Below are 23,106 nucleotides of genomic sequence, written 5' to 3'. Positions count from 1 at the left end.
CACACTCGTTAATACGACATAATTACCTGCAACCAACCATGTCGGATTAACGGGACTTAACTGTATAGGATAATAACAATACGAAAACCCACTCGGCTAATAAACTATGTATCTGGGTCAGGGTAACCAGTGACTGAAAGCATGAACAACGACCAACCTGATCAGGATACGATTACACAGTCAGATATGTCACCAAGTCGGATCTGCAAAGTCGGCTCTTATGACAAGGGTGATATACCAGGGATCTGTTCTCCCCTAGAGGGGGTTTGACCAACATTATCAAATGTTTCCTTTTCTCACCCGAACACAGACAAGTGTGACCCTGCAGATATCATGAGCTAAGGTAGACCTCCCTAAATCATGAGCCATGTTCAACAATGTGTCAACGTACATGTCCTAAATTGCCCCCTGTAGTACATTGACAACAGGTTCAATTAATGCAGATTTACAACACTATTCACAAGTGTAAGCTGACTGACTGAGGTCTAGAAACCTGTGTAAGGGGTCTTATAAATTGACTTTAAATTCAATTCACAGACAAGCGTAAAGCTTTCATAATAGGAAACCTCTGGGAAACTAACAGGGTTTGACAAAACTAGTCTCTTCAGGCAGTGCTACACAAAACTTGAACCAACGGTGTTACTCCATGCTCGTGTTATCGACAAAAGCTGTGATATATACTTCTCAAAAGAAGTTAAAAACCATATGATTTTTTTCCAGGTGAATATTGCTAATCTGTAATGGTTTAGATTAATTATTGCAGATTCAAGGATCAAACAATAGTCACTCATTCATCCCGGAAAACTGCAGGCCCTTAAACATATGAATGATTAAGATAAGGTAGGGTGGAATGGAGGTTTAACTTCGGGTTCAAGATTATAGCATTTATATAGCGACGAGTGAGTGAGTGAGTGAGTGAGTGAGTGAGTGAGTGAGTGAGTGAGTGAGTGAGTGAGCATTACTCGCTTATAGGCTAGCAAAACAAGGAAACTCAGATTTCATTTTTCTACTTGCCAGTGTGAGTGAGTGAGTGAGTGAGTGAGTGAGTGAGTGAGTGAGCATTACTCGCTTATAGGTTAGCAAAACAAGGAAACTGACATTTCATTTTTCTACTTGCCAGTTGTTAAGAATATCAGGTTTTTCAATGTTTCAAAAATTAAGTTCAAAGGGGTATTGTTTTTTATCTTTGTAACCTAATGCCGAACTAGTCACTATTCCAGCTATATGACGGTGTTCTGTAAATAATACAGCCTGGATCAGACAATCCAGTGATTGATACTGTGAGCAAGAATCTTTTCTGATGGTGTACAATGGCACACAATCAACCAAGTCACTCAGCCAGCACCCGGTTCATTTTGCCTCTTACAACCACCATAAGTTGGGATCTATTTTAAACCAGAATCTCTAGAGGGATTAAAGGGGGATTTTGAGGTCAAAGATAAAATGTTTACATAGCTCTCCCAGCTTCAGCCAACTGCTGACAGGGCCCCAAAATGTCTCTGCATGTAACCGACATTATTGACAACATGTCAAATACACAGGACTTGTGACAATACCCTGTGAAGTGTGACCCTCAATAACCCACAGGCTAATGTGCACAGCCACAGGACACTATAGCTCACCTGGTGAGAGACTCATTCTGGATGCTGCAGTCGCCATCACTGTCATGGATACAAGTGATGTGGACAGGGTTTATAGCAGCAAGGCAGAACGATCACGTCTTTTCAACTGATGATTTTCAGACCTCTAGCCATCTGAGACAGCTGCTTAGGGAAATGCTCGAGACACGTTTTTCAATATGCATGTACTGTTTTATCTGTTTGACATTTAAAAAAATAAATCTATCTTTCCATTGAAGAAAGATGAGTTCTATGGATGAACAACTTCTTTATTACAACCTTTATCATGCAAGTGTTAGGATCTACACCGAAACGTCGCACTTATTGTAATAAAGAAGTTGTTCATCCATAGAACTCATCTTTCTTCACCACACCAACTTCTAAATGCCACTGAATGAAGTTATCTTTCCATTGGGGGGCTGTCGGGTAGCCTAGTGGTTAAAGCGTTCGCTCGTCACGCCGAAGACCCGGGTTCGATTCCCGATATGGGTACAATGTGTGAAGCCCATTTCTGGTGTCCCCCGCCGTGATATTGCTGGAATATTGCTAAAAGCGGCGTAAAACCAAACTCACTCACTCACTATCTTTCCATTGCTGGAATGTAACTGGGCACTAAACTTTGTAAGCCTGCTAGCCTCAGTTTGCAGTAGAAATTTACATTTTTAAGGGGTTGTCCTTGTACATGTTGTATGCTATCACTGTTAGGGCTAGTAAGGTTATGGCCACACATTTTTAATTTAATGCTGAAAAGTGGTTGGTCCAGAAAAAAATTAAACATGAAAATATCTATTTCTATTACCGGTATGTCTCCTGCGAGTAATATAGACCCTCTTATACAATAAAACATGTAATATATAAATTCCATGTCTACATCACTATCAGTGATCATGGTGATTCAAGAGGCCACCTGCAGTCTTAACTCCACAGCAGAATGACTTTCAAATAAATAAATAAATAAATAAATAAATAAATAAATAAATAAATAAATAAATAAATAAATAAATAAATAAATAAATAAATAAATAAATAAATAAATAAATAAATAAATAAATAAATAAATAAATAAATAAATAAATAAATAAATAAATAAATAAATAAATAAAAGACATCACTATTTATTTTTAGTTTCATTTCAAACAACCTTGTATAGCATGGTATAGAAAAGCTGAAGAAAAAAACGTGAAACAAAATTTTAAAAAGTGTGGCCTAAGCTGCTTCCCTGCTACTGGATGTAATTTAACAAAACAGAACACCGTGATTAAATATGAATGATACCAATAAGTGTTTTCAAACTTAACCATCTATATACTGTCACAACACACAAGGTATATTACATATGTTTTGTGCATAATATTTTTGTCTTATTTTTACAGCTACTGGTATCCTTTGTGTTCAATCAAAGACGCTGAAATTTCACAAAATCAAATGAATTCTTCCAAGGCCAACTGTACTCGAGCTTGTTATAGAGGATCGTAATAATTGTTTTCTAAATCACGTCCAACACACATAGATCATGTTCCACATACAGTACAATGCAAGTGGCCTATTCACATAAATCACTCTACCAGAACAGCAGCTGCAATACGACATACGTCTTACTGATTGACGGGCTCTGTTTACTGCAAGTCATTAGTTAACTTATGAATGAAAACCCCATTGAAAAATACAGTCATGTATAAAACAGAGGTTTCTGCAAACACAAATGGGTGTTTGATGAAGGGCTACGAACGACGTAAATCCATGGGTAAACTCCCGTGTTGACACATGGCCGCCCGGCGACCTCGGTATTCCGAGATGCCATGCCACCTACATGCACAGTTCTACTTTTTACCACATTAACTTTTACCCTAAAGGAAAACACTAGCCTTTGATGTTTCACACTTTGTTTGGGAACAAACATTTAAAAACATATGTGAGGGAATTGAAGAATTTTTAAAGCAAGATGAACATTAAGAAGATTGTTTTAAGTAACTGCTTACATGTTATACAGAGATCTCATTAAAATGGTATTTGACTAAACAAAATCAGTTTCTATACATATCAGCTCTTCTGACATTCGACACTATCATATGCTATATAGCCCATGAGCCAGACCAGATATTGTTACCACCTGGGTGGCAAAATATCATTATGACTTTTTGAAAGTCATATACCCATAGATGAACAAAAAATTCAAGCAATACAGGACTCACAGCTAAGAGGTAGCATTCACCACATAAACACGGACACCTGAGTCAAATTGGAGGAACCATATTTCGGGATAGGGGAAGATAGAAAGTGGAATAACTTTACAAGCAATACTAACATAATGAATTATGACCTCAAAATGTTGGAAGCCTGATGCTCTACACGTTGGTATGTAATATTGGACTAATACAGTCATTATGTAGGTCACCAAAGGTCATGAAATTTGACCCCTGCCAAAAGTATTTCCACCCGTCAGAAATTAGTGCAGATACCACAGCAATGGGACTTTCTTAACCCAAATGGGCTATAATTGAAAAAAACCAAAAAGTACCAAAGTCTAGTAAAAGTTTGAAAAAGTGGAATTTATTGTCTTTAGTGTTGTGGTACCCGGTTTTTAAATCATGTTTTACTGGGTAACTAAAACAAAAAATATGTGACACTCCAATATGCAGCCACAGTTATATATCAAGCAACGCATTTCTGTTTTGGGGGAATGTGAAAATTGTTCGGAAACTAACGTTCCCAAGTCCATTACAAACTATCCAGGCTTAGTGGCGTTAGGAAACTAGGGGCTCACTCCAATGCAGGAGGCTAGATATACAAGGATCTAGGCTATCAGGTGTCTAGCCATTGAGCCGATGCTACACATGGTGCAGGGGTGAGGGTATTGTCTTCACACCGAGGATAGTCTTAAGCAGCCTACCCCACAATTCAACCGGAACATATACATTGTGACATCACCCAACTCACACCAATAACCAGATATCTATTACACCATTGGCTTGTAGGAACGTAGACATGTTTCAAAGTAGGTCATCTAAGTTCCTGTTTGAAATGTTCAGAATTTCTTGACCCTAGATCTTCAAGAAGTCTTAAAACATCAATGAATGCACACAAAAATCCTAAAACACATCATACTGAGAGCATCTTATCACATTAATGTGAGTGATTGAGTTAAGCTTAACTCCCCTTTCAATATTGTTTTCCAAAACTACCATCATTAACTAGATCACTGTACCATAATTAATTGAATGATATGAGATTAGGAGAAATTGGGCTTCATGTCACATTCAAGATTCTTGCACTTATAGAGTGCTGTGCATACATGCGTGCGTGCGTGTGTGTGTGTGTGTGCTTACATGTGTGCGTGCGTGCGTGCGTGTGTGCGTGCGTGTGTGTGTTAGGCTGCTTGGTCTTGTCTGGATTTGTGCCTGATTTTTTAGTGCTTGCCCACCAAGATACCATGCCACAGTTTAATATGGGCCACCCACTCAGACACATTGTACTGATTCCAGCCGACCAGTTCTTTTTGTATCCTCTTAATGCTGGACGCCCGGCCGGGTAACAAGTACCTTCGTTTGGTATGACACAGGGTCTTAACCACCTATCTCCACTCTCCAGGTAGACGCTCTATCCACCATACCACACAGGTGGTCCGGGCAGATGCTCTATTCACAGAGGCAGTCCAGGCATACGCTCTATCCACCAGACTACGGAGGCGATCAGGGCAGACGCTCTATCCACTAGACCACAGAGCTATTCTGGGCAGACGCTCTATCCACTAGACCACAGAGGCAGTCTTGGCAGACGCACTATCCACTAGACCACAGAGGCAGTCCGGGCAGACGCTCTATCCACTAGACCACAGAGGCAGTCTTGGCAGACGCACTATCCACTAGACCACAGAGGCAGTCCGGGCAGACGCTCTATCCACTAGACCACAGAGGCCATCTGGGTAGATACTCTATCCACTAGACCATGGAGGCGGTCCAGGCAGATGCTCTTTCCACTAAACCATGGAGGCGGTCCAGGCAGACGTTCTATCCACTAGACCACAGTATGCACTAAACCACGGAGGCAGTCCAGATAGACGCTCTTTCCACTAAACCACAGAGGCTGTCCGGGCAGACGCTCTGTTCACTAGACCACAGAGGCCATCCGGGCAGACGCTCTGTCCACTAGACCACAGAGGCTGTCGGTGATGGAGGTTTATACTACTACAGTGCTGCAGTAATATGTGCTAAGACACATGGGCAGGACACACATACAGGAATATAGACCCTAGGTAACCTCATGATGTACTTGCAACTGACCACAAGGCCTTCTTTACCAAATCAGCCAACCTACACCCTGTGGTGTACCTTTTTCCATTTCCATACATGCCCCAAGGAAACTGTCAGAGAGAGCCACTGACTGTTCAAGACAGTACAATCTGCGATCGTAGCCTCAGAGATAAACCAATCAGAACTCTCTTCTCCTTAAGCAGACTGTGACTAAAGCAACTGGTCCAAAGCCCAAGTGTAGACTAATTTCATTAGTCTTTTATTCCAATAATCATGACCAGGATAAATCAAGCATTATGCATGTGACGTCGCTGGAATGTGAAGTGTCCGGTCTACAAGGGTTCTCTGTTCTCACCTTTATCGTAGTCTGCTAAACACAGGGGCCGCATCACCAGATTGTCCCCAGGATGTGCCGGGGAGACTGGAGGCTTGTACTGGGCGAGAGACTCAGAAAAATCTATCAGTTTCAGAATCTCGGGGTCATATTGATAGCATTCTTGCCCATCCACAAGGCCGTTCTGAAGGAAAAGAAAAGCACTTGTTAATCAGTCATGAAGTAATAACAAGTAATAACATGCATGAAATATTCATATCCCCCGCCAATATGACATGTTTGGTTGTGTTCAAGAAATATTGTACAAGTTGCACGGAATTCAAGATCTGCTCCAAAAACGAGAACTACCAACAAAGTTGTTGCTATGGAAACTCGTAAATTAAATTTTCAAAATTCCCAAACTATCAAAAGGTACCAGTTTACCACTAGACCTATCTATGTGCCAAGTTTGGTGAAGAAATATTGCACAGTTTTCAAAATCTGCTCCGCAAAGTAGCACTACCACCATTTCCAGTCAAAGTCGCTGCCATGAAAACTCTAAAAAAAAATTAAAAATCCCAAACTATCAAAAGGCTTGAGTTCACCACTAGACCTTCCTGTGTGCAAAATTTGGTTAAAATAGCTAGATCTTTTTTTAGTTCTGCTCTGGAAATGAATGTGACAGATAGACAGAAAGCACCATTCCCATATTCTCTTCCACTTCGTGGCGGGGCATGTTTAAACCGATATTTAATGTTTAAACTCAATGCCGATTCCCAAAAACATCCATACCATGCCAACATTAGCACTAAACAATATAAAAGCAGAGGCAGGGCATAACACGACCAACACAGGAACACTAGCTGTATACAGTACAGTGACATTAACATACAAAACAAGACAATCCAACTCATTCTCTGCTTCATCAATTAACTAAAATTTATACTTACAACCACAATATTATCTTCCATTTTGTACACAACACTTACGTAACAGACCTCGATTCAACAAATAATGAACCACATCACCAACTTCAATTTATGAATAGGACCACCATGTTTTTCAATGATTCATTAGTATATTTCCATAACGACCAGGCAGTCAATACAATTGGTCTCCTAAGACCGACGTAGTGTGTGAAAAAGATTATCAATTAGTGATTCATTCTGTTAGACTTCAGTGGAACAAACATCTATACATTCTTGTTTAATTCCAGTTAATACTGCTAATCCACAAATGCCCTGAATTTCCCAATATAAATAAGGCTACAGCTTCCACGGTCTTATTTCAGGTCTGCAATGAAAGAGTTCAGCTGTTTACTTCCTGTCCAAATGTTTTAGATATGTTCACCAATATTTATGATGCGGACAAAATAACTTTTATCCTGACCTTCCCCCGTTTAAGTTGCGCTGCTGCAAAAACCTCATTGTACATGTTGTAATATGTTTTTCTTTAGCAACCATGATTATTAAGCCATTATCTCAAACCTTTGTGAAACATGTTAAAGACATGAGGATCTTCCTGATTATTAGTGAAGTTGCCTTTTCCAATGACCCTGAAAAAACATCTGCCCCTCAAGTCCCCAAACAGTGAACATGGTATATCTGTCAGAGGCGTTCAGTAGGTGAAGGTCATGGTCACTGGTTCAAAACATTTTAGGCTGTAATGAGGTAGTCCTTACAAGTTTCAAATTGACCATGCTTCTACATAAAGTATTATACACTCAAAAAAAAAGAAACAAACTTTGTAACGAGATTTGCTTGACTGCATGTTGGAAGCATGTTTCATTAAATAGTTGGGGTGAACTGATTCCCGAGAGTTAAGTGACTATAAAAGTCCAATTTCCACCTTTGCCAAACTAGGCTGGGATAATGGAGTTACATTTTGGCTTGACAAACAAGTCTATGCATAGTCCAATCAAAATCGCGTAAGAAATTAGATGTCTGGTATGTAAACAACATGGATATCAACGTGCCGATTTCGGTCAATTGTAGGATTTGCAAAGCATGTGTACCGCCAACTGGACTTGGACAGATATTATGCAAATGTTTTCATGTTCTTTAGTAATTTGATGCACTTTGCGGAGTAACACCTTTTTTTATCATTATATAGATTTTGATTATTGATCAGATCATCTTGACTGGGTACCACCATTTTGTTTGAAGCAAATGCAAGTGATATGAGCGGTGGAATCTGATTGGTCAACAGGAGGGACAAGGAAGGGACATAACTTGTCACTGGTGATGCTATGATCCAGTCTGGAAATTCCAGCCTAGTTAGGCAAGGGTGGAAACTGGACTTTTACAGTCAGTTAACATACTTGCCTCGGGAAGATGACTAATTCTTTCAATGCAAAATCACTAAAAAAATGTATGGTTAAATTTTAATGTCAAATTCTCTCAAAATCCAGGTTTTGAATGCAAACTTCAGCATAACGTAGTGGTCAACCATATTTTCAATATGTTTTAGCAAGAACACATTGCCAGACCTATAGTTGCGAACATGACCTGGATGTGGAAGAAGTTAGAATACTTCAATCCAGGGTACAATAGGTCTTTTGCTTGCCGTAAAAGGCGACTATGCTTGTCGTAAGAGGCGACTAATGGGATCAGGTGGTCAGGCTCACTGACTTGGTTGATGCATGTCATCGTTTCCCAAATGCGTGGATTGATGCTCATGATATCAATAACAAAAATCACTACTTAAAATAGCAGCTACGAAACTTGTCTACAGCTAGCTTTTCATTTAGAATATGCTCCGAAATATTTATATTCAAGAAGTTTCTAGCAATTTGCCGTAAATCATCTTCCAGAGGCAAAGGAATTAACTGACTATAGAAGTCCAGTTTCCATCCTTGCCGAACTAGGCTGGTATTATGGAAATACGTTTTGTCTGGACTGACGAGTCTATGCATAGTCCAATCAAAATCGTGCACCGAAATCGAAATCCGGTTCGTAAACTGTCATGCAGATTTTGATCGATTGCAGGATTTGCAAAGCATGTGCATCGCCAATTCGTTGTCAGCAGATATTTTCCAAATCCTTTCATGTTTTTAATCAAGGTGCTCATGTGATTTGATGCATTTTGCGATGTAAGACCCGTTTTATCACAATATAGATTTTGATTATCAATCAGATCGTCCTGACTGGGCGCCACCTTTTTAAGTGAAGCCAACGCAAATGATACGAGAGGTGGAATCTGATTGGTCCATAGGCGAGCCTTAAAAGGGACATAATTGGTAATAGCCACTGGTGGCGCAACAATCGAGTCCAGTCATACCAGCCTAGTTCGGCAAGGGTGGAAACTGGACTTTTAAAGTCAGTTAACGCTCTTGCCTCGGGAAGATGGCCGTAGATATACTTATTGTATCGTTGTGTATGTATTGAGATACGTATCGTACCGTGACCTTGCTGTATCGTTATAAATTAACCCCTTATAAATTGTTTTGATAAAAGTGTAGACACTTTGGGAACAAACCAGCTGTGTTGTAGCAGTCAGATGACTACTAAGGAAATTGATCACTGTGTCGGATAACGAGACAGATTAAAGAATGATTTCAGCAATCCATTGCAAAATAGGTGTCGTATTGCAAACTGTCGGATTAACTGGTCTAAATAGCAGTGATATAACTGGTTCGTATCATTAGTCTCGAATTAAAGCCGATCGTCGGAATAACGAGTGTCGGATTAACAAGACTCTGCGGTACTTACTGCATCGTAAATTTCATAACGATGCACGCAAAAATGGCTGAGTAATTGGCAAAACTAACATTTTCACTACAGGTGCAATGTCACAATTTGCATCAGTATTCTGTAAGCAAATGCAGGCAGAGTGAGTGAGTATGATTCTACACTGCTCTTTGCCATTTTTTCTCAAATGAAAATGAAGATTCTTTAAAAAAAATAAACACTATTTTTTTAATACCGTATTCGACGTAATAAGCGCCCCGCTCTAATAAGAGACGACGGCGATATTTGCTAATATATTGGCTAGTGAACAATCCCAATTGGCACCCCTTCCGATTGATCAATGTACACAAGACTTATTTATTCGGTTACAATACGCACTCGTGTATTATATGCATCCTTAATTATGGGCAATGAAATTCTGGAAAAATATATCTGTCGTACATAAACATTTCAGGCTGTCAGCATAAACCACAAAATTTATCTCTCAACTCTGTTTTTTTTTCACCAAAATAATATTCTAATAAGAGCCCCCTATTTCTAATTTTGAGAGGGCCCTGGGCGCTTATTACGTCGAATACGGTAATTCACCTTCCATGAATAAATCCAAGTTACATTATGGTCTTATACATGTCAATGAGATTAAATTCTCTTGGTTTTGTTGTGGTTTTATTTTTTTCCTAAAGTTTGAATTGGTACAAATTATATTAACACATACTGTATTTGACGTAATCAGTGCCCAGGGCGCTCTCAAAATTAGAAATAGTGGGCTCTTATTAGAATATCATTTTGGTGAAAAAAACAGAGTTGAAAGAATATTTTGTTGTTTATGCTGACAGCCTGAAATGTTTATGTACGACAAATATATTTTCCCAAAATTTAATTGCCCATAATTAAGGGTGCATATAACACACGAGTGCGTATTATACTTGAGTTAATAAGTCTTGTGTATATTGATCAATCGGAAGGGGTGCAAATTGGGATTGTTCACTAGCCAATGTATTAGCAAATATCGCCCAGGACGCTTATTAGAGCGGGGGCATATTGCGTCGAATACGGTATATTTATTGTCTCTCATTACTGGCATGAATAAATCTTAACCTATCATTGTACTACAGATCATATCAATGTTCAAATTTCTTGACTTCTTACAGATTTTTCACAAACTGACTTTTTTATATTTAAAAAAAAACTACATTTGTAATGTTCAATGTTAACACCATGAACAAATATAACAGATGGATAAGCTCACATATAGACCTTTGATCCTGTTCATATTTCGTTTTACCTTTACTAATAATGACTGGCATGAAAGATGACTTCCTGGTTAGCTCACAGTGTTATCTGAACCCCACTTGACAATCCCCTCAAATAGATTACTATTAAGAGACACCTTCCCATAACCACACACACGCTATATCAGCAATTAATTAAGAAATAAATGACGAGTGGGAGTAAAATAATACATGTACACTGCAGGGAAAATAACCCATAAGGGGCCTCCCCAGCTTTGAGATGCGATCGTTCAGGGCATAATATTTATCTGCGTTGCCCAGCTACGTCTATGGGGAACGACTCACTAGACACTCCTCTCTCAAAAATAATGTCACCATATATACAGTGCATCAAGTTGCAAGCACATGTTCCAATCTCCAGGAATGAGTGAGTGAGTATGGTTTTACGCCGCTTTTAGCAATATTCCAGCAATATCATGAAGGGGGACACCAGAAATAGGCTTCACACATTGAACCCATGTCGGGAATCGAACCCAGGTCTTCGGCGTGACGAGCGAATGCTTTAACCACTAGGCAACCTGACTGCCCTCCAGAAATGATGTCATGGTGGAAAAATGTTAAATCATGAAATAAACCACATTTCGTTCTTCATTGTTCTTTATGAATTATTGCGCAGCTATCTTATATTGTGGACAAAGACTGATAACAGGTAATAAGCCAATACTAAAGACCAAAGCTGAAATTCATCCTTAGATGAGAGAAATAGAATCTAATTGAAATATAATACAAAAAAAAAAAAAAAAGATTTGTCAAAAGCAAACAATTATGAATTGTATTAAAGACTATAGAAAGTCTACTGAAAGTCATGCTAAAATGCTCGAAATCACTTTCAGTAGACTTTCTATTAATAATTTCACACAATTTCATAATATACAAGTACAACTTGCGGCATACATCCACAGTGTTGGTATTCGCCTTGTGGCATTGGATATTAAATTTCTATTCACCGAAATACGCGTTTGGGTCGAAATCAATATCAATCTTACTCTAGACATATATATATATATATGTGCCACTCCAAGCACCTGTCACGCAATAATAACGGGTCAGCCGTCTCGAGGCTCTGGCTGTCAACAAATCGAATGGTCGAGTTCTTACCTCAATCTTACTTCCACTCTCAGTCGCCATCTTCAATCGTCTGTACATGCTACAGAGTGTTAGGTTCTGTCAACGTGTCCGGGTTTCAAGTTTAACCCTTTTGTCAATAAACATATCCACGTCGCGATCGATCACGACAAGCAGGTGCGCTATGGCCTTCCGTGAAGCCGGCTGTTAATCTCTAAACAGTCTAAGATAATCGGATCAGCTACAGTAATGATAAGACAACATTTATTTGCAGCAACAGCTATATGTAATCTCTTAATAATTATTTTAGGATATAGAGGGAGGTATTATGAGCAAATATAACAATATCTGTGGAATTTTGGTGCTGAATTAGTTTTAAAGATTATTTTCAAAATGGCTGCGCCCTTGAGGCGTGTATTTGCCAAACATGCAGCTGATTTTCGTGGTTTTATGTGTGAAATGCCCATGTCATCTGTGTTACCTTTTTGTAGTCGATGCTCTGAAAGGATGTATTCATCAATAATTCTGAAAAGATGTGGTGTTCCCAATATATGTACACTTACTGGACGTTCGAACTTCAAACTCATCACAAACTGTCGAAATGCGAGTTTATTTCACGTTGACCGTGGTCCCTACTCACACGCAAAACAAAAGTCTGGAAATAAACGGAACCATGTCTCGGTCTCCAACAATATCATGCAGGCAGCTAATGTCAGTGTTCAGAGAAACTTTGCATCACTTCTATGTCGGAGAAATGAGACAAATGTGTCTGTGATATCGAACATTCTTCACAAACAGTCCGGCACCGATTGGAGAAGATTAAAAGTTAATGTTTTATGTAAAAACATAAACAGTGGTGCTGGGAAACAACCGAAAGAAGCAACAACCTCTTCAGCGGTATATTCATAGCTCACATACAAAGCATATACAAATCCCCCAAAATTATTATAAGCCTACTGCCCCTTTTATTGTACAATCTCTAGTAACATGCATGGTTCATTCAGGGGGCCAAGGGGACATGGTTTCTTGGAGTTGATTTCCATCATGTCATGGATGTCTTTGATGTATATATATATATATATATATATATATATATATATATATATATATATATATATATATATATATATATATCCAGGGTTAGAACTAAACTCAAAAGCTTTACTAGCCTCGATAAACATGGTAAAGAAGAAATGCCCTCTGTCGGAAATGCTAGAAAATGTTTTTTGCCTGTTAAATATAGATAGAATGTTTCACAGACTGTTGTAATTTAAATAACGATCAACCTACCTGTTGTTTGAGGTATTTCAGTCACAAGGAGTCCTATCGATAAGTTTACAGGAGACAAATTCGAATGAAAACAGGAAGTTCACATTAATTCTAATTAGAATGATGGCAGTCTAAAACGGACTATTGAAATATGCGCAATTGACTCCATTATAATGATAACAATGAAGTCTACATAAAACATCTAATCCACACACTAAAATCATTTGGAGAAAATTCTAGATGTGCATCTTCTTAAATAACAAAATGACACTGCGTTTGTTTTGTCAACACTGCTCCCATGATGCATGTTACATTACACTTGCATAGCCATAACCATGGTACACAACATGGAGTACTAGGAAATGTATACAAGTTCTTTACACTTTAGAGAGATAGAGAGGAACCATTAATTTAGATAGGGTGAATTACCAAACTGCCCAAGCTATGGGGTTTTCAATTCACACCATCAAGTTAATAGTATGATAAATATAAAAAAACAGGTACAGGGGTGGTCTCAATAACAAAACTGGGACGTAAAAAGATATTAGACAGCTTTGATACAGGGTGATTAGGCGTATAGTGAACAAGCTTTATGGGCAGAAGGTTACCCTGACTTGTAGTAGAATTTGGGAGGAAATTAAAGATACAATTAATGTTTCCCCGACTATTGCTCTCCAAGAGATGGGATTTCAATACACTGCGCGTGGCGATGACCATCAACATATTCCATCCTATCATGAGGTGACATTATCTCCGGACCATTCATAACTATCACAGTCAGGGCGTCCAGATAATTTACCTTGATCAATCATTCCACTGGGTACATGTGGCTATCGGCAGATGGACAAAAAGCACCCATGGTACCATGAGGTAAAGGTAATCGCGTCATTCTTTTGCACGCCGCAACCCATGATATGGGGCTTATTGATGGATATGTGCTAGTTTTCAGGGTGAAAAAGAAAACTGATGATTTTCATGAGGAAATTATAGGAGGTGATGTGTTCATAGACTGGTTGGAACTTCAGCTATTGCCCATTTTTAACAACGTCAGTGTCACTGTCATGGATAACGCCAGTTAATATAACGTCCGGGAATCAGATACTGTCGCGCCGACCATGAGTAGTTTGAAGGCGACCATACAGGAATATATGACATTGTCGACACCAGACCATATGAAACAAAAGTTCAACTCATGGAGAAAATTCGGCTAAATGAGAAACCACTAAAGTACAAGACATATGTGCTGGCGGCGCAACACGGTCACGTTGTCTTATGTACGCCAGTCAGACATTGTGAGCTTAACCCTGTTGTGCCCATCTTGGTAAAGGGTTGGTGGCAAGACATAACACAACATTCAAAAGTACAGATTCATATACGTCATCAGCGGACATAAATGCTACCTCAAGAAACCATCTGTAGAACAACAAATACTTCTTGATTCCAAAACCACAACCTTTCAATGCTCATCTCGTTTCATAGCTTTTAACTATTCCATCATGTTTCCAAGAAAATATAATGCAGTACATATCCTAAACTGCTACCCCATCAACGCATGTCAATTAAGTACAATAACGGCAATATTTTGAGACCACCCCCAACTCGGTGACATTTGCACCTGGGAGAATGCACGGGACGGTGTGAGGTCATCACCTCGGGACAGGTGTCGGGTAATTACCTCAGGTTATAGGCCGTTTCATACATGCATGACAACACACGAATATTTTCTAAGTTTATCATCATTTTACCTGTAAAAGTACATTTTAAGGGTAATCACAATGTCAGTTAGGACAGGCTAGATATAGAGCAATTTGCGTTATTTTGATAAATGTTTTTTTACAATCCTATGACTCGTATTTATTAAATGAAACCAGAAAAGTACTTTTCTAGCATTTCCGACAGTACTTTAGCCCGCAGGAATTTGTACAAGACCTCTAGTCTTAAGTTCTAACCCTGGGTGGGCATCTTTCAAAAGACCTTGCTATAACACATATGCACAGATGTTGATTGATCTAAGTTGTCATATGCACTACCAGATTACCAGATTATTAAATTTTGGTTTGTATACATTGGTTGGCTTGTTCTAACGAGAATAAGTTGATATCATTTAGTCAGTATTAACAGTTCATGTGTGCCTGGGGAGCACGTGTAGCCCAGTCGTCTAAGGCGCTGCGATTCGCTTTGCAGAGTTGCCTCCCTTGGGAACTCCAGAAACCTATGATTGTGGGTTCGAATCCCGGTTCGCCCCGATTATGTTTCTATGTTTGTCAGCACCATACCCGTGCTCGTGGGTTTCACCAAAGTGGTAAACGTCTGAGACCTGCATCACTATGGGCTTTCCTCCCACATTAAGCTGACACGCTGTGATATAACTGGAATACTGTTAAAAGCGGCGTTAAACCCAACTCACTCACTCACTCATGTGTGCTTGTCATAAGAGGCGATTAACGGGATCGGGTGGTCAGGCTCCCTGACCTGGTTGAAACATGTCATCGATCCCAATTGCATGGATCGATGCTCATAATGTCAATCACTGGATTGTCTGGTCCAGACTCGATTATTTACAGACTGCCGTCATATAGCTGGAATATTGCTGAATGAGGTATTAAACAACAGACAAACAAAACAAACATGTTTTATTGATATTTTATGCTACTGATTGTAATGACTTGATTTCATGCTGTACAAATCAAATTATTTTCTTCAAACCATTGATCATGATAATGTTATTTAGTTGTGCGAAACTAACCTTTTTGTCAATTAAAATGAATATTGTTGTACACAGTATTTTATTATATTATAAATATCGGAGAAACGTTTTCAGAAGGAGAACATTTACACAATTCCAAACTTGCTGACAGTGGGACGTATGTTATCGGCGCCATTTCTTGGATACATGGTAATGAGTGAGAACTTTGAGTGGGCACTAGGACTCTTTGCTTTTGCTGGCGTCAGTGATTTGGTAAGTTGCATGAAAATCTTTAAGAACCATTTTAAGTAATCAAAGACATTCATGCAGCCATTTACATCTTTGAATTAACAAAGACAAGAAAGAGAAGGACAAATTCAGCTTGAAAAAGGTTGTAAAGGATGTTTACAAAATCAAGTTTTTGGTGAACAGTAAAATAAGAAAAAGAAGTGGACCAAAAGAATCGCTTCTCGTTGGCCCCTGAAACAAACAAATTATCCCCTTTTCTGAGCTTTGCTGCAATATGTCTCCACTGGACATGTTGATTTCATTTTTGACTAGTGGCACAAATGTTCCAGTTGCCTAAAGCTGTGCAGTGTTGTGTCCCTTAGATGTTCAAGAATCCCCCGAAATGTTGATTCAAATACAATATTGACCCTGTACATGCCATGTTTCTTCTTTCCCTTTTGAATCATTATTCACTCTGGTTTTAATCTTTTTCAGCTGGATGGTTACATTGCCAGAAACTTCAAGAATCAAAACTCCATCCTGGGTTCCGCCTTAGATCCCATGGCCGACAAAATACTTGTCAGTGTCCTGGTTCTAACACTGACGTCGGTCAACCTTATACCTTGTAAATACCAACTGTATTCACCAATGCTTGTATTCATTTCAAACAGGGGGCACGGGTGGCCCAGTCGTCTAAGGCGCCGCGATTCGCTGTGCAGAGTTTCGTCCCTTGGACACGCCAGAAACCTATGATTGTGGGTTCGAATCCTGGTTCGCCCCGATTATGTTTCTAGATTTGTCAGCACCATGCCTGTGCTCGTGGGTTTCACTGAAGTGGTAAACGTCTGAGACCTGCATCACTTTGGGCTTTCCTCCAAAATTAAGCTGACACGCCGGGATATAACTGGAATAATGTTAAAAGCGGTGTTAAACCCAGCTCACTCACTCACTCATTTCAAACAGGGTCTAGAATGGTCTCTGCTCAACTTTTACTTGTGTCAAGTTCAAGTGCCTCAAATGTAATTAAAAATATACATGTTCTGGCAGTGTTTGAAATAAGCACCTGCCCGAAGGTAGGTAGATCCATGTTGGGCCAATAGTTTCAAACTTGTATGGGTCCTTATAGCCTGCAGTAAATTTATGTGTCGACTTATTTGTCACAATTTGCTGCATATATTTTACTGGGCCTTAACATTTTAGTCAGGGTCTGCAGCTTCTAAAGGCTGTGGGTCCGGAAGGTAGCCATGCAATATTTTTAATTCCAACCACTGTGTTGTGGCATAATAATGACATGTAGTTTCTGAAACTTGTACTTGGTTGCAAGAGAAATGTCATCTTCCCGATGCAAGGGAGTTAACTGACTGTAAAAGTCCACTGACTGTAAAAGTCCAGTTGCCACCCTTGCTGAACTAGGCTTGATCTTAGTGGCTTGATCTTAGTGGCTTGATCTTAGCGATCTTATTTCGAGTTATGTCCCTTCTATGTCCCCCCAGCCCCCTCCCCTCACTGACAACCACCTCCCAATGTGCATCGGATCACTTTAGCACCTTTATAAAAAACACAGAAAGATTTGGAAATATCTGCCGACGCCCAGATGAAGATAAAATGCCGCAATTGAACAAATTCGTCACAGCAGTTGCCATGTCCATGGTATTTGATTAGACTATGCTTAGACTCCTTCGTACAGCCAAAGTAATACTCCATAATTCCAGCCTAGTTCGTCAAGGGTGGAAACTGGATTTTTGAAGTCAGTTAACTCCCTTGCCTCAGGAAGATGTATGCATACATGAGTTTCCCCTTAATATCCATACCAGTGAATGTTATTTTCTACTCAAAAGAAGTTTAAGAACACCCGCTTTTTTATAATGGCTATAGTTAATCTCTCATGTAATCTCTCATGTGTAATGACGAATTAACTATAGTCATATGAAAAAAATTTGTTGTTTGACTTTTTTTTATTAGTACTTATATGATCATGTTGATGTTTCAGTGCCTCTGACAGCATTAATAGTAGGGCGGGACGTGGCTCTCATTGCTGCAGCCTTCTACCTTAGATACATCACCCTGCCTCCTCCGGTGAGTAGTAACATCCTTATTATGTTCATGCTTGTTATAAAAGTTGATGACAATGGGGGTCAGACTGGGGTTCACACTGTCATACACTTGTTTGACTCTGTTTGTTTCATGGTAGCTTAAAGATTACTGACTAGATGTCTAGATGTGAGAAATCCTACCTACTTACTCTAGTTTTTTACCTTTCAATGATGATTTTGCAATGATTTTTCCTGTGCAGAGTTGTGCCCCTTAAACATGCCAGGATCTGCTTGTTATGGTTTCAAGTCTCAGATTCACCCTATTCTAGATCCTTCGCCTGCAAACACCAATCCCATAACTTTGTGTTTTCATCCCATAAGAAGATTTCACACTGTGTTTTGTTTGTTTGTTTGTTTGTTGTTTAACGCTGACTCAGCAATATTACAGCTATATGACGGCGGTTTGTAAATAATCAAGTCTGGACCAGACAATCCACTGACTGACATCATGAGCATCGCATCACATCCACGCAATTTAAATTCGATGACATGCATCAACCAAGTCAGCGAGACAGACCACCCGATCCCGTTAGACGCCTCTTAGGATAAGCATAGTCGCCTTTTACGGCAAGCATGGGTTGCTGAAGACCTATTCTACCCCGGATCTTCACAGGTCTCTCACACTGTGATGTAACAGATATCTTTTTAAGTGGCTTTATGGTAAATTCACTCACCATACTTGCTGAATATCTTATTAACATGAATATTACCTCAGTGGTGTAATGGATAGAGTGTCTGGTTAGAGAGCAGAAAGTTGATGGTTTGATTCCCAGTCACATTAAAAGTGGTACTTGTTGTTGCCCTGCCTGCTCTTGGCATTATGGGAATAAAACAACGATTGGTCAAATTGGAGTCAATATTGTGTCTGAGTGGGGTATCCTTTTTAAACTATGACATGGCATTTCAATTGGGTAGCGCTATGAAACTGGCAGAAGTCCGGACTTTCTCAAACACAGGTACACATATATGTAAACACAAATGCCCAAGAGCAGGGAAGTAATGATAACATAGGGAAACTATTTAAAATTTATTAAGTCAAGTTGCCTGAATATGAATTATGTTTCACTGTATATTATATCTAAAATGGATAGAATTTTCATTAAACCACCCTCACGTTATCAGAAATGAGTGGGCCACTGTAACTTGATAATGCCCTCATATTGCTTGACGAAGGGCCATTTTCACGCCCGTTGTTAGGTGACGTCAAAGGATAGGGATAAGTGACGTCACGTTCAATCGTGACGTCATCTGGTTTGTTCTATGACGTTTCCATATTTGTAAAAGTGGGTCAGTGACATCTGTTATGTGTTGATTTCAGTAAATGTTTCAAAACCAATATTGTTGTATATTTTTATTTGATAACTAATTCTATCCATTGTAGCTATAATAACAGTAACGCTATTCTCCAGCGCATCATTTGCAGAAGCCCTCTGTCTTTTCAACTGCCCTCCTTCGTCGGGGAGTTAATGGAAGACTTTGAGCTCCTACAAGTGATAATGCCCTGAAAAATAGCGTTACCTTTATATGGAGCACCATATTGTTTTTGGACAATGTTTCTTGTAAGTCTGTGTCATGCATAGTGAGGTTGTCGACTGGTCCCTTTTGCTTTTAAAGGATTTATATCATTTATATAGTTTCCATTTTCATGGCAACGAGTTTTGACTTTGACTCTGTTCTTAGTGGTGTGTTTGTCCAAACCATATCGCGAAAACTAATGGGCATTCTTTCATGAAACTGTGCACACACAAAGACCAGGTTGTCGACTGGTGCCTTTTGTTATTTAAGGATTTTTACAATTTGTATATTATCCATTTCCATGGCAACAAGTTTGACATTACATAGAAATGGAAGTTTTACCTGTCATAGGTTCCGAATCCCAATTCCATGGTATACACACAGATTAGACAGAAATCTCTCATCGAGTTGGACTTAAATAACGGTCAGATGATTTTATTTTGGCGGGGGGGATTTGTCATCTTCTGGTGATGCTTGTTCTCTGCTGCAGTTTGTTTGAATGTTTGCTTTTAGATTTTTCGTAAGTGGTAGAATTCTTGATCTTTTTGTTTTTAATTTTAGTTTTCTATCTCTTTTTTCCAGAAAACATTATCAAGATATTTTGATGTCACTCTAGTCTCAGCAAAGTTGGAACCATTTTTGATTAGCAAGGTAGGGAACTTCTGTAAACATTTTCAGACTTCTGTTGGATATTTGACAAGGATTAGGATGGGTTGATGCTTGTAAGGTGACGAGGCGAGCCAGAATCTTTCACCTGAGGAAGAAAGTAGCAAGTACAAACTAGAAGGGCCCATTTCTAATCCTTCATTTCTAATCCGTCTTTCTGTTTTATTTTCTAGTGGAACACAGCATTTCAGCTTTCTCTCGTGGCCTTCACCTTGGCTGCGCCAGTCTTCAGCTATGTTGACCATCCCCTGCTGCAGGGACTATGGTAAGTCAAGTTGGATTTCCGGGGACAATAGTTCCCTGCTCATCCTCGATTATCCTCGATTATCCAGCGTCTTCATTCCGTTATGATATATACTACTCAAAATAAGTTAAGGATCATCCGATTCTTTCATATTGGTAAAGTTAATCTGTCATGGCATAAGAGATTAACTATAGTAATATGAAGGAAATCAGGTGATCCTTAACTTCTTTTGAGTAGTATATTACGATACTCTGGAACAATTTAACGCTATCTTTGTTTCAGAAGCCCCACTGTCTTATCACTAACTTATCAATCAAGATCTCTCACACATGAGCTTGTAATCAATAACCAATCAATATGCCTCATCTGATTTGTTTTTTTTTGTTTGTTGTTTAATGCCACACTCAGCAATATTCCAGCTGTATGACGGCGGTCTGTAAGTAATCATGTCTTGACCAGACAATTCAGAGATTGACGTAATGAGCATCGATCCACACAATTGGGATCGATGACATGCATCAACCAAGTCACCGAGGCTGCCCATATGGGTAGTAAAATATAATAGATTTATATTATTTTGACAATTTGACATGACATGCATCAACAAAGTCAGCGAGTCTGACCACCTGATCCTGTTAGTCACCTCTTACGACAAGCATAGACGCCTTTTACAGGAAAGCATGGGTTTCTGAAGACCTATTCTACCCCGGATCTTCACGGGCTGCCTCATCAGAATGTGAACTGAGGCCGTGACTTCAAATATAGACCTATGCCAAACTTGCCTCATCTGAACGTGAGTTTGGCATAGGTCTATATTTGGCATAGAACATTTAGCTGGAAAAGATGTTATCCTCAGTACTAAGAATCGGGGAAGGAAGTCATTTTGTTACTAGAAGTTGTGGATATATTTTTTTAGATGATGCACAAAAGACTAATCTAATACTGCTGATGTCACCACTTGTTTCAAAAGTGAAAGAATAATAATTTGATTGGACACCACTTTTGACATTGAACCCGAAACAAAGGATGATGGCGAATGGGTCCAGGGTGTTCATCGTAATAGAATGGAAATGTAATACCCTGGACGATCAAGGATGATCCTTATTAATGGAGCAGTGTTGGAGGGGATAGAGGTTGTGATCATGGCAGAGACTGTTACTAGTCAGACAGAATACTTGAAGGATCGTACTTCTGGTTGTGCGACATGATTGAAATATTGCTGTCTGTATCATGTCCCAATTGACCCGGGGGGCACTGGTGGCCCAGTCGTCTAAGGCGCCACAATTCAGTGTGCAGAGTTGTGTCCCTTGGAACCTATGATTGTGGGTTCGATATCCCGGTTCGCCCCAATGATGTTTCTAGGTTTGTCAGCACCATACCAGTGCTTGTGGGTTTCACCGAAGTGGTTAACGTCTGAGACCTGCATCACTTCGGGCTTTCCTCACACATTAAGCTGACATGCCGTGATATAACTGGAATACTGTTAAAAGCAGCTTTAAACATAACTCACACAACTGACCCCTTCAACACTCACAATCTTCGCTGCAACAATATTTCATTTTTTTAAATCAATATTTTAATTGCTCCTGAGGTTGAAATGTTGCATTTAAATGGTGCTAAATATATTGAGTTTGTTGTTACATTTCGAATTTGATATGGAAATATTTTCTTCATCACAATCCTGAAACAATCCTTGACACTTCCAAACCTAAATTTGAGGCATCATTGTGACATATCCATGAAATGAATCAAAGTTGTCTGTATCACAGGTATCTGACGGGGTCCACAACGTTCATCTCGGGTCTGGTGTATGTGGTCTACTGGAGGGACAGTGTCAAGATACTGAATCAGGGCAAGAAGTGAGGTGCATTGTGGGTACAGTTGGTCATGGGGTATCCGGGAGAATATGGTGACGTCAACCATAGTGTTTTGTCATTCTGATAGCATAGCAATGACATTGTGTACTCACAACCGTGAGGACATCCTGATGACATTTTAAGTCAGTCATTTTGCAGAAACAGTGATATAGATTTTTACCGATGACATGATTTCATACCGATGATAACCTAATTAGCACCACACAACTATTAATGCTTATAACTGCCCCCATATTCGTGACCAATACATGTTATTCCGAGACAAGCCGAATAGCGACTTGTGTCCCTCTTGTGGCCATT

The 23,106-nt window shown here is 39.3% G+C and overlaps 2 protein-coding genes across 3 annotated transcripts in view; one reads left to right on the top strand and one right to left on the bottom strand.

The window, feature by feature from the left end:
• The window catches only part of LOC139441999 (glucosamine 6-phosphate N-acetyltransferase-like), a 22,394-nt gene extending 9,975 nt beyond the window's left edge, over window positions 1-12,419 (bottom strand). The window contains exons 1-2 of the mRNA XM_071222751.1: window positions 12,262-12,419; window positions 6,225-6,387 (exon numbers count right to left, since the gene is read on the bottom strand). Of these exons, the coding sequence (XP_071078852.1) occupies window positions 6,225-6,387; window positions 12,262-12,309 (211 nt within the window). The 5' untranslated portion in view covers window positions 12,310-12,419. The remainder of the gene's footprint in view (window positions 1-6,224; window positions 6,388-12,261) is intronic.
• On the top strand, window positions 12,418-23,106 carry LOC139441998 (cardiolipin synthase (CMP-forming)-like). 2 transcript variants are annotated; one of them, XM_071222750.1, is made up of 7 exons: window positions 12,418-12,474; window positions 16,319-16,456; window positions 16,907-17,036; window positions 18,402-18,487; window positions 20,602-20,670; window positions 20,859-20,950; window positions 22,699-23,106. In XM_071222750.1, exons 2-7 carry the CDS (start codon window positions 16,364-16,366, stop codon window positions 22,790-22,792), a joined length of 564 nt encoding a protein of 187 aa, XP_071078851.1. In that variant the 5' UTR covers window positions 12,418-12,474; window positions 16,319-16,363; the 3' UTR covers window positions 22,793-23,106. The 2 variants fall into 2 exon arrangements, with proteins under 2 accessions (XP_071078851.1, XP_071078850.1); XM_071222749.1 differs by lacking the exon at window positions 12,418-12,474 and adding an exon at window positions 12,622-13,125.

This window comes from Haliotis cracherodii, unplaced genomic scaffold (genome assembly GCF_022045235.1).
Source record: "Haliotis cracherodii isolate W230 unplaced genomic scaffold, xgHalCrac1.p SCAF_5, whole genome shotgun sequence".
In the NCBI taxonomy this organism is placed as follows: domain Eukaryota; kingdom Metazoa; phylum Mollusca; class Gastropoda; order Lepetellida; family Haliotidae; genus Haliotis; species Haliotis cracherodii.
The sequence above is the reverse complement of the archived record's forward strand: the minus strand, read 5'-3'. Positions and strand labels throughout refer to the sequence as shown.

Bases quoted from the DNA above. Each gene is read 5' to 3' on its own strand.
- LOC139441998 (XM_071222749.1), top strand. From the start codon at position 12,622: ATGGCTGCGCCCTTGAGGCGTGTATTTGCCAAACATGCAGCTGATTTT. The intron at 20,671-20,858 runs GTAGGGAACTTC...TTTATTTTCTAG, and splicing joins AACCATTTTTGATTAGCAAG to TGGAACACAGCATTTCAGCT. The intron at 20,951-22,698 runs GTAAGTCAAGTT...TCTGTATCACAG, and splicing joins CCCCTGCTGCAGGGACTATG to GTATCTGACGGGGTCCACAA.